Genomic DNA, 12,155 nt, shown 5'->3' on the forward strand with positions numbered 1-12,155 from the left:
TGGCAATTGATTTTTCTCCAGCCGCTGCTGTTGTCTTTAGCCATTTGTATTTCTGTATTTGACATTCGGTACTTGGCACTCACCGGCAGAGCGTTTTTTATCTGCTGTTGTTGTTGTTGTTGTCGTTGTTCCTGCTGTTGTGGATGTTGTCAACGATTTTGTTGTTGTTGTTGGTGGCGTTTGCTTTTGCCTGCGTGGCAACCGAAAGGAATTCCATAGAAAGGAGCTCGCCGACGATGTGGCAGACTTTTGTTTGCCGCGTTGCAAATCCATTTCGCTGCTGCTGATGCTGCTGTTGCTGCTGCACGATGCGGCACCAATGGATGCTACGGATTTTGTTGGTATCCTTGTGGCTGGCGGCACTTTAAGCGATTTTCCATTATTGTTGGCAATCGCAGCGTTGTTGTTATTGTTGCTGCTGCTGTTGTTGCTGCTGTTGCTGAGCAGCTTTTTAGCAGCTGCCACCGATGGTTGCGTTGCACTCACATTTTTCGCATATTTCATATCATTTGGATAGTCCTTGTAATTGTACTTTTTGGCCTGGGCATTTTTGTGATTTTTTAACATTTGTCGAAACTCTTTAACATCCGCGACCGTTGGCAATGAATACGTCGACGTCGACGCCAATTTGCTGCTGTCGTGCAAATTCTGTGCCGACCCGTAGAACAGAGAGACGAACTCATTGAGACCCATAATGTTTGTGGCTGCAATTTTGTTTGTTGGCTGGCTGGCGCAGGCGCAATGCCTCAGTGGCTCTCAAACTGTGGCAGTCTGTTATACGCGGCGCGCAACAGACGTTGCCGAAAGCAACAAAAGTAACGAGAGCTCTTCTCTTCAACACTAACTCACTCACTCACCCATTCACAACACAACACCCAACAACAACAACAGTTATAATAACAACAATAGCCAGCCCCGCGCACGTCTGTTGGTTTGAAAGCGCGACGCGCGACTAACTTCAAGCCACAGGCGCGACGCCAAAGTCGACGACGGCGACGACGCCAAAAAGGCAAAGCAAAGGCAAAAGCAACAAAACAAAAAAAAACATAAAAACGCACACAACTAAAAACTTCAAAGCTTATGTAAAGAGAAATGCAAAAAACAACAACCACAGCAACAGCAACAAAGGCAGGCAGGCAAACAAAATGTATTAAAGAAATTGTGAGTACTGCTATGAGGAAAAGTAGGTGGGGAAATGAATTTAATTGTAATTATGCAAAAATAAAAACAAAAAACGTAAAACAAAAAAAAACATTATTAGTTGTCTATCAAGACAAAGGCGACGACTCTGGGTGGCTAGAAAATGGCAAAACGTTATTAAACAAATCTCTTATTATGATGGCAAAGCCAAGCCTAAAATGCACTTTAATGGGCTATAAACTAAGTACGAGAAAGGCGCAAGACAACAATTTGCTTGAATTCTAATTAGGTTTGGACACCTAATACTACTTTCATTTTTATAGAATTCTTAAAAATATATAATTTAAAATTATACTTCAATATTTTTACATCAAATTCTATTGAATATACCTCTATTTTCCCTCATGCAATTCTTAAGAAGAAATCCAACTTTGTATATGACTAAACTAAATAATTAAGAATCATCTTTAAAACTGATCTATAAACACCTTACAAAGAGAAGTATAATCAAAAATCTAAATCAACATCATCTTTTTAATGTAATGAATGGAAAAATGTGCTAAAAGCAATGCTCTAATTGCACTTTGATAGTGATAGATAGTACAATTGCTATGATCTGAACACTTATATTTACACAAAAAAAAAGATTAAATCTTATACAAGCAAAAGTTTAGCTACCGTTACAAGTTCAAACGTGTTAGTACAACTCTAAAAAATGTAAAACAAAATATTGTAATTTTTTTTTAAGAATCAAGATCATCAAATTTATTCTGGGAAAGATCTTCAAGATTTCGAATTTAAAGATCAACTGATATAAAATCCTGTTTGATCCTATCACGCTGTTGCTTTTTGTCTTGCACCTTACAAAAATGATTAAATTTTTCTCACAAGTCAAAAGCCTCCTCAACAAATCTACAAGTTCATTTAATCGCTCAAAAGATAATCACCCAAAAGTTTCAAAGAAAAGCCAAAGCTTTTCAATTAAAACGCGCCGAAAAAAAAGTGCCCAAAAATATGATGCAGCAAAATGAAATGAAATTTGAAAAAGCGGCTTAAAATCAGCTTGAAGGAAGATTACACGTATAATGGATAATATGTAATTAGCATATTTATAACTGCTGTGTTAGATGTTTGCATAGATATGCTTATAATCGAGCTTTTCACTTGGCAAATTGTGTGTGTGCCAAGTACGAGAGTCGTTGAATGATTATTTCCCCCTTTCGCTGATTGTTTTTTACTACCTTTTTTTGTTGCTTGCTTGCTGGTTTTTGGTTTGAAAGAAAGGTTGCTTGTAATTGTAGACTTTGTCATCGTGCTTTTCGCAATTGTCGTAGCCGTGACTTTCGCGTCACACTTGGCCAGCAGTAAAGAGACCGACATGACAGAAAGACAGACAGACAGAGTTACTGATAGTTGCTATTTTGGCCTGGCCATTGACTGGCACGAGCCGAGGAGGCGAACATGTAAATTCGCAATCCCCTCTTCGTTGGGCCTGGCCCAGAACTGATGTTCATTAAAAGCCACGCTCCAGTTAAAAATTCCATCAAGTTTAATTATGATCACGCGAAATGCCGCGGCAAACACTTTTCTCTCTGGTTTTTTATTGGAATCACTATGATACCGAGAGAGAGATACGCGTATCAAAGCGATAGAATGCTTAGTCGTTTGGTCTGTCGACTGTCTCTCAAAGCGAGTCTGACCCCAATTTGTTTTAATGGTCACATTTACCTTAACGTTTTTTTTTTGATGAAATTGCCAATTTTATGCTGGCCAGAAAACAAAGCAAACGAGCACATTCATTAATTATGTGATACGAAATTGATTAAAAAATTATTACCAAAAGTGCGGAAAGAAACAAATTATGAAAGTAATTCACAAGCCAACAGCACTCGAAGAGAAGGTACTCTTTGTGGCCCAAAAAAAAAAATGTGTAGCAAACGGAAGCACAGTGAGAGATTGATCAATAAATTGATTGATAAATGGAGACACAAAACCGTTCAGTGTGGTCCCACGATAACTTTCATTGAATATAGTAAACATTGCTGAGTAAGTAAATAAATAGAGAAATGGCAAACAGATTTTTGTAATAGTAATTAAGAAGTTATTGAACTGAATTCAAATATTGAAGAGAAATTTATGTCAACAAATAAACAAAATAGTCATAGAAAAGATTTACCATAAAAACTCATAGAAACGTATAGGGTTAATTGGTCAAGCGAATTCTTTAGATATGGAAATATTCTATACTAATTTGTTAAACAGAATATAAATGTTAAATTGTATCTTAGAGAAATTTATGTAAATAAACAGATAAAAAACATAGAAAAGTATTAAATTTTCCTCGAAGCTGCTCAAGAAATAAATAAAACGTAGAAAAGCATTAAAAATTCTTCTTTGAAGCTGTTCAAGAAATAAATAAAACATAGATAAGTATTAAAAGTTCTTCTTCTTTAGCTGTTCAAAAGCGTGGGCTAATCAAGCGACTTCTTTTTATAGGGTACGCAATTGTTGTGCACTCGAATAGCATGCCGGATATCAGTTATAAAGCCATCCAGATTCGCATGTGATTGCCAATTGAAAGTGCTTTTATTATGATATTTCTGTTTTTTTTGTAGGGCCAGGAATTGGTGTCTTTTATGTAAGATCTGACAATAGTTGCGAGTGCTCGATGAAAGTGTCCAAAATGACTTTTGGGTTGCGTTAATTTTGATTGCAATTTTCCCACCTCAAAATATGCCCATAAATGATTGCCATATAAGGCGGTTCTCACGCTGTAAAATGGTAAAATATTCAAAATTGAATTACACACAAAAAAAAAAAGAAAAAGAAAAAAACCAAAACCCAAAGAGCGTCGGCACTAGCTTTTTAGTTCACTTCGCTTTGCTTTGCTTTGTCCAATTTATGCAATCGACTTTTGGGTTTAGCTTTGGGATTGAGTTTTGGGTTTTGTATTATATTTTTATCTCTCTTCGGTTTTACTCAAGCCGAAAATGTTTTTTGTGTGCAAATAAACAAGAGAGAAAAAAGAAATATGATGAAAAATCTTTTTGCATATGCTTTTTATTTGTCATGCCAATTAAAGTTGTGAAATCTTTGCTGATATTTCAGTTTCAGTTTTACAACTACATTTGGCACACACTCAGTTTCTCAAGCGCTTCTTTTGCTGCTTCTGCAATATATTTCGTGCATTTATTTTGTGTTTAAACTATTTAATTGACTTGTACACTTGTAACTTGACGACACAGTTCCCAAAATGAAAAGAATTGTGACAAAATGCATTGCAACATTTTTTTGGAACTTTTTGAATTGAGTTCCGAAATAGAGAGCTGAGTTGACAAAATTTATAAATTAAACTATTATTTCACACACATAAAATTAAAGCTTGTAAAATAATAAAAGTTAGAGCGAGCAAGAAAATACAGCTTCAATACTTTTTATAGCATAAACAAGAAATCTCACTCGACAAATAAAAACTTGAAAAAAATACTAGTAATTGCAGGACAATATTTTTGATATTTTACTTCCTCGCATTTGTTTTACTAATTATCGATTTCACACCTCAAACATAAAAGCAAACAACGAAATGCTCATTACCAAATTATCGATTGGCTTCGATAGTTTTCAACAAAGCAATTTGCATTAGGAAATTGCAAGGTAATTTTCAACTGAATGTTCAAATATTTGTGTGTGAATATTGAATATACGAGTATCTTGTACTCAAGACTGCCGTATTCCAAGTAGATATCATATTTGCACAGACGAGTTGAGATGATGACTTTGGGCGCTGGTTACGCATGATGGCCAAAAAGAAAAGTAAAAGTGAGCAGTAAAAACGAGCAGAAAATGAAAAAGGAAAATGTGCGTGTTGTTGCGGTGGTGGGGGGGAAGAAGGGGGCAAGTCGGTCATTAACTTTTTGTGTGTGTCTCATTTGCAAAATGACGAGCGTGCTAGGGTCAGGCCCCGCTCTTCACATGGTGTTGGTGGGTCAGTAATTTGTGTGTGCTCCATTTGGGGAGGAGCGCGAAATGTTTTGACAAATGTTGTTGTCAATTAATCGAATGAAAGCGTGAAAAATGCTCGTAAAAAGTAAACAGACGAACAACGAGCGAAACGACGAAACGAAATCAATGAACTTGTGTGTGGGCAACATAAATAAAGAGTGAAAACAAGTTGAATTAAGAGGCGTGCCACACACACTCACACACACACTCACACACACACACACACCTAAAACAACTCAAGTTGGATCGGATCGTTTAACCAACCAAAAAGAGTTGGCGTGTTCAAGATTTTTCATTGATTTTTCTCCAGTGCGATATGCGGGTCTGGGGTCTGGGAATACAATCAAATTAAGCGACAAGTTAATTGATCGCACGCCGTTTGTTGTGTGGCGTGAAAGCCATAAATAACAATTGCTTATTTATTGTGCCAAGTGCGGTTGCTGCACTCGCTAAGCCAAGCAGTGCTAGTCGCTGGTTTGTGTCCCGGCTAGAAGTGGCCACAAAATGCACATTAAGCAAACAATTTAACTTCAATAAGCCAAAACACACGACACAGCAGAGCAAGAGGGGCGTTGCAGCATAATGTGGCACACGCCAACGCCTCCTCCTCCCTCCCCCACCTCCAACCAAAAAAAGAGTTGAGCTGCATTAACAGCGATACACACAACTCGTTGCACATCAAAGCAGCCCATTTTGTTAAGCATCTCGCGCGCGCGGCGCCAAACGTGCAACGTGCAACGCGCGTTTGCGGCATAAACAAGTTGTGACATTTTCTGCAGGTACATTATAAAGGGGGGAGCACATACAAGTGGAGAGTGGAGAGTGTGTTGGGGGCAGTGTGTAGAGCATGGCGAGGCGAGGCAGACGTCAACTACTTGACCAAGCTAACACACGTTATGCATAATAAATGCAATAACTAAACACAAGTCACTTCTGTCTGGCTTATGATACGATTTTAGATATGAACAAATAAACAAACAACAAGTAAATAAAGAAAAACCCTAATTATTAAAGACATCATTATCATAATTAGAACTTGCATAAAAGCGAAAAATAACTCAAAATATACAAATTACACAAATGCTATGACAAATATATATATTTAATAATATATATTATAAAATCAAATTGAACTGAAATGTGAATTAGAAATCAAATATCTCATCAAAGCTGTATTGAAGCTAATGCTTTATGCTTTGTACTAGAAATCCAATATTTCGGCAACACAAATCACAAATCCCACACAATTTCCATCAGCGTAATTACTTAAAGCAGACAAATTTGTTATTCATAAGTTTAATGTGTACAACATTTATACAAAATACATAATTCCCTCAGACACTCATTCATCTTATTTGAGAGTTTTCTCAAAGTGGCATTGCGAAACTGCGTTGAGGCGTTTTGGCATTCGAACAGGTGTCGAAAAGAGCAAGAAAAACACGACGCAAAAATGAAAATAAAGCAAGAAAACGGTCAGAAATAGTAGACGACTAAGGAACACTCTGTTATGGCAACAAATATCAAAGAATTGTTATAGAAACTTTAAGTGGAAATATGTTTTTCACAATTTAATGAAATGAACTACAAATAGAAAAACAATTTTTTCTATTGAAGTGATCAAGCATATTTAAACGTCCAATCTCATCTACATAAACTTTTTTGTGACATACATCAACGTATCAGTCTCTTTCTACTTTTCCAGGGTATGGAAAAGTCTAAGGAAAATATTTTTGTGGTATGTGAGCTCTTGCTGCCTCTTAGCAGATTCCCCCCAATGGCTAATTAGTGGCATTAATATTAATTAGAAAAGTTGCGCTACTTGAACCAAAAACTTGACAGCCGTAAAAAGCCCCCAGGAGCTCAATTTGTATATATGCCGCATTTATCAATGTGTGTGTGTGTGTGTCTGTATTGGAATTGGTTAAAGTTTTGAACAATTTGCGCAACTGTAGCAAATGTTTTTGCGGTGCAACCAGTTCTTAAACAAAAGTCAATACTCGAAATCAAATTGGTTTTGGATCATTCATTTACTATGCTTTCACATTGAACTCGAAACCTCGAAAACCTCAGAAAACAATTCACAATGCGCTGGGCGACAAAACGAATTACTCAATTCATTGTTTGAACAATGCTCTCCATTTGTTGTATAGATATTAATTTTGATTTTATCTATTTGATTTAATTTTGCAACTTACCCTCTGAAATAATAACATCCAATGGCTTTTTCACATTTTGTTGCTGTTTACTCTGTGCAGTTGCCTTTATTGCGCCCTTGACGATCGACGAATTTGTGCTGATCGAAGTGGTTGAAGGAGCGCTGCTATTCAAACGTTTTTCTGTAATGAATACAAAGTGAAAAATGTTATTAAAAAAATATATAAATAAAGATTTAATACAACATGAAATTCAATATACTTCAATATTTTTTTGTACTGCATTCAATTTCTATTGTCAAAATTCATTGCATACTTTTTGGCTGGCCACTAAAAATATTCTCCATCTACTACAAAATTTTCTCAACTAAATAATAAGTTTTTCAATGGATTTGCGCAACATAAACTCACTACAACGAACATTCCTTCGATTTCGACCGCCATCAGATGAAGTAATTTTATGCGAACCAAAGAATTTTAAAAACACAGGCCAGCCCATTGAAAAGTTATGTTTTTATCGCAGTTTCGCCGCTTGTTAAAAAAGTATAAAATTGTGAAAAGATCTTAATTTTGTAAACATGTGCTCAAAAGCCAGCTGTGTTTGTATTGATATGCTGTTTTTTTTTGTTCATCGCCTTCTACATACAAAAACTATTTGCTTGCCTTTCCTTTGCTGCCTATCAATGCAAGGGCTGGGCGCGCAGCAATAATAACAGCACGTGTCAAATACAAATTTCATAAACCAGTTTCCCACTTTTAAGAACAACTTCACACACAAATAAAAGAAATACAAACTAAAAATCATAAGCAAAACACCTGTTGCACTGCTGTGGGGAGAGTGCGAGAGGCGGAGAACTGCACCAGACAAAACAAGTGCGTAGGCACAAGCAGTGGCAGCGAACTGGCAAGCAGTGTAATGCTGCTGCAACATGTTGCCGACATGCGATCAAAGAGAAAGACAGAGTACACAAGCAGTGCATGACGATAAGTAAGCAGTGCACTTACAGTCAAGCAGTTCACTCCAGAATAACTAGCTAAGAGAAAAGTTTCTTATGAGTTGCTCTCTTAACTGAGACAGGTTTCCTTGCACAATAATTAGCATAATTTAGTTTTGTTAGCTCAAGAGGAAACAGCACGAGAGAAATACGAAGGTGGGGGAGCAGCTGTTGTCGATTATCTGGCCATTGTTTGGCTATTGCTTTTTGTATTGTTTTTAGTTAATTTGCGACTGCACGACAAAAAAAAGTTGTCGCTCGTTGTTCAATGCTAACCGCAATGCAACAACAGCGGCTACCAAAGGGAGAAGAGAGGCAGAGAACTGTGCGGAGCCAGAAGCCATAAATGGCTAGTACAAGTCTAGGCCCCGCAAAGCCGCCAAAAACAGACAAAACAAACGCAACACACAATACAACACAACGGGCAGAAGTTGCAATGTTGCGGCCAATGTCAACTGAAGCGGCGCTTAAAGCAACTTCAAGGCAAACAAGAGCGCGTCATCGTAAAGTTGCCTGTTGAAATGTTTATTTAAAGGGTAAACACAGGAGCAGCATCCACTCAACTCCTATCCAATTCAATCCAATTCACTCCACTTCAATTCAAGTTGAATTGATAAGCAATTAGCCTAACCGGATCTCAAGTTGCTCTCAGTGACTCTGCCACTGATCACGAGCCAAGTGGTCGTCGTTGTCGTAGGTAGTGTAGTGGAGGCGAGCGAACAAAGTGCCGCTGAAATCTTAACTTTAAATATTGCTGAACGCAAAGAGGTGACAAAATGCCGCATCGCCATAATTATACCAATAAATGTTAAGCCAATAAAAATACGTGGGCTAATTCAGAGGCACGTTTAACCACGCGTATGTCCACTGAATATTGAGAGAGGTGTAATTGCAAAATTACGTTACGATTACGTGATTGAAGACAGGCGCAGAACTAACCAGCAAGCTAAATGGGGAGTGCTGGCTAAAGACCTCGTCAACACACACACACACATACACACAAACAGACACAGCTGGACAGGCAGTCCCAGCTTACAACTACGATCTATGTAAGCTTCTCTCGGCTGTTGATTGTGCAAGTCGCCACAGTTAAACGCTTTGCATTATGATCAAGCTGCAAAACCAGCTTCAACACATCTCCGAAGATGCAACATTCGCTGCATTTGTTGGCAACTTTTGCTTGCATCTTCACAAGCATCGGTGGTTCAGTGGTAGAATGCTCGCCTGCCACGCGGGCGGCCCGGGTTCGATTCCCGGCCGATGCAAAATTGCTTTTTTGTCACTACTTTTGGATAACTTGAATATTGTAAAGATTCTTTTTGCACGATCAATTTTTGTCCGTCTAAAAGATGGGAATTACTGTGAAACTATATAGAATTTCATAGAAGAGAGGTCTCCTAGTGTCTCCGTCTAATGAAAGAATGCGATTAATGGGTCGTCAAGAAGAGTATCCGACAAATGGAAGTGTCCGGCACCAATCAGTTTTCACTGCAGACAAGTTTCAAACTGGGACAGTAGTTATTTATGTTTCACAGGAAATTCAATATTGAAGAACCCATTTATAATAAATCCCGAACGATAAGATAGTAAATAAATTTACTACTCTTTTATAATACATAGTTAATAGATGGCTATTTTGAATGAACCGTTACGAAAGCATCGGTGGTTCAGTGGTAGAATGCTCGCCTGCCACGCGGGCGGCCCGGGTTCGATTCCCGGCCGATGCAAAATTGCTTTTTTGCTATTGCATAATAATAATGTTAACAAAGACGTGAAACTTGTTTAACCTATAACTTTAGCATAGGAAATATCTGGAGTTTAAATATGATACTATAATTTTGTCGAAAAATAGTGTGATCGTCTTAAATTTTTGAGCAGCTTCCCCAAATCACTTTTTGTCTTGCATACATTTAATCTTTATACTAAACTGTAAACTAGTAGACGACTAAAATCACAAATTAATTACAGAAGCATCGGTGGTTCAGTGGTAGAATGCTCGCCTGCCACGCGGGCGGCCCGGGTTCGATTCCCGGCCGATGCAAAAAATACTTTTTTTAGCCCTTTTTTCTTTCAATGATGTTTCGGAAAACTGAGATACATATCTTTTTAGTTTAATTGTGGTAAATTGCAAAAGAAATAGTTGTAGCAATGGAGGCCATTGCGTGATGGCAAAACAAACAATAGGTAAAAGGTTTTTACGCTTTGTTTGTTGCTCACCAGCAACATTTGCATATGCAAAACACGTTTCTCCATCGGTCTTTTTGCAGCATTCATGTGCAAATAACTGGAAAAACATGCGCGATAGTGCGAGTAAATTAAATTTAGTTTGCCTCACTGGCAGCTTTGTTGCTGCTACTGCGCCTGCTGTGCTTGGAGCTTGTTATGCGGGTAAAAATAGAATGTCCAGTCGTGGAGGAGGCCAGCTCTTAATGCGACAATATTTGAGCAATTTCTACAATGGATTTCCCCCCATTAAAAGTAATTTATGCAAACGAACCCCACAAGTTGATTAGGAAACGGACAACCACACAAAGAAAACACTAAGAAATAAAAAAAAAATTTAGGTTGCATCGGCCGGGAATCGAACCCGGGCCGCCCGCGTGGCAGGCGAGCATTCTACCACTGAACCACCGATGCTTGTGACGATCAGCAAGCGAATCTCCAACTTAAGCGCAAGTCGAAAGAGTTCAAACTGGTTAATCAGTCACAAACATAGACAAATCTCTAAGCATACACACTTCAGCTGTCTTCATATCAGCCGCTAACGAAATACTTTATGATTTATATATTTAGAAAAAGTTAAGAAGCAGACAGAATCATTGAAGATAATGAAATTATTGTGCAATTGTGTTCAGATTGTTTATGGAAAGTGAAGCAAGAGCTTTCAAAGGTCTTTTTCTCAATTGACTTGTGCTATTTACTTGGGCCACGGCAAGTGTGAAACAAAATGTAGAATATTCAACTTGTAAACTCAATAAATAGATCTATATCTATATTTCTTTTCTTTGAAATATTTTATTTTATAATTTCGAAATATCTATGGAAAGAAATATTCTTTTTGGAAGCAACTTTGAGCGGTGAGAAATTGAAATATACATAGCAAATATGTCTGCAGTGAAAGCAGCCCAAATACAGCATTAGATTTATGTTCTACCAAATGTCGTTTAGATATTCTATTTAAGAAAAAACCTGTTAACCAGTCACACATTAACGCTTGATGATGCCATAAACATGGTCAGTGTTTTTCTTCACGCCGATTATGGTATTTAAATATCAAATAATGAGTTCCGAGAATAACTTCGTCAGTTCAATATTCGTTAAGTACTTATTATAAAATCCCATCACGCTTTTCGGATTCCACAAGTCTGCTCAAATATCTTTGCTGGCTTGGCAGATTTGTCTCCACGGCACCGTGAAAAATATTCATATTCAAAAATAACACAACTAATGACTGACATCAGCGGCTGGCGCAATTTTAATGCTAATTCTCCAACTTAAGTTCACTCCCCAAAAAGCAGCGACAAGCGGCGAATTGGGATTCAGTTTGCCATTGACACATTCTCCGTCAACTTGAGATGGGGGTCTTCAAAAGATACAAATGTATCTGTAGCTGCATCATCACCATTTGTATCTGTATCTGTAGCTGCAGTCGTAAGTGTCGCTGTGAGTCCCAGCACAAATGGATGACTCATTTTGGCACAGTTGGCAGTGAGTCACATTGGCATGGCCAATTCACGTTCCAGCCCATTTCGCACAGATTTCATCTGGCAACGCAGCGGCGAGCTGGCTAAGTCAATTGTTAGCCTCCAATTTGGGCCATGCTGCAGACTCTCTCAGCTCTCAGCTGGGCCCCAAAAAACGGCAT

General features: G+C 37.8%; 1 protein-coding gene and 4 non-coding genes across 5 annotated transcripts in view; 3 read left to right on the plus strand and 2 right to left on the minus strand.

Annotated features, from left to right (window-relative positions):
• The window catches only part of LOC133845919 (serine-rich adhesin for platelets), a 100,290-nt gene that overhangs the window by 19,827 nt on the left and 68,308 nt on the right, over window positions 1–12,155 (minus strand). The window contains exon 5 of the mRNA XM_062280989.1: window positions 7,338–7,478. Coding sequence (XP_062136973.1) covers window positions 7,338–7,478 — 141 coding nt within the window. The remainder of the gene's footprint in view (window positions 1–7,337; window positions 7,479–12,155) is intronic.
• Trnag-gcc (transfer RNA glycine (anticodon GCC)) lies at window positions 9,485–9,555 on the plus strand. Its single transcript has one exon. It is a non-coding gene; the product is annotated as a tRNA-Gly (tRNA).
• Window positions 9,947–10,017, plus strand: Trnag-gcc (transfer RNA glycine (anticodon GCC)). The gene has a single exon. It is a non-coding gene; the product is annotated as a tRNA-Gly (tRNA).
• Window positions 10,261–10,331, plus strand: Trnag-gcc (transfer RNA glycine (anticodon GCC)). Its single transcript has one exon. It is a non-coding gene; the product is annotated as a tRNA-Gly (tRNA).
• Trnag-gcc (transfer RNA glycine (anticodon GCC)) lies at window positions 10,857–10,927 on the minus strand. The gene has a single exon. It is a non-coding gene; the product is annotated as a tRNA-Gly (tRNA).

This window comes from Drosophila sulfurigaster, chromosome 2L (assembly GCF_023558435.1).
Source record: "Drosophila sulfurigaster albostrigata strain 15112-1811.04 chromosome 2L, ASM2355843v2, whole genome shotgun sequence".
Taxonomy (NCBI): domain Eukaryota; kingdom Metazoa; phylum Arthropoda; class Insecta; order Diptera; family Drosophilidae; genus Drosophila; species Drosophila sulfurigaster.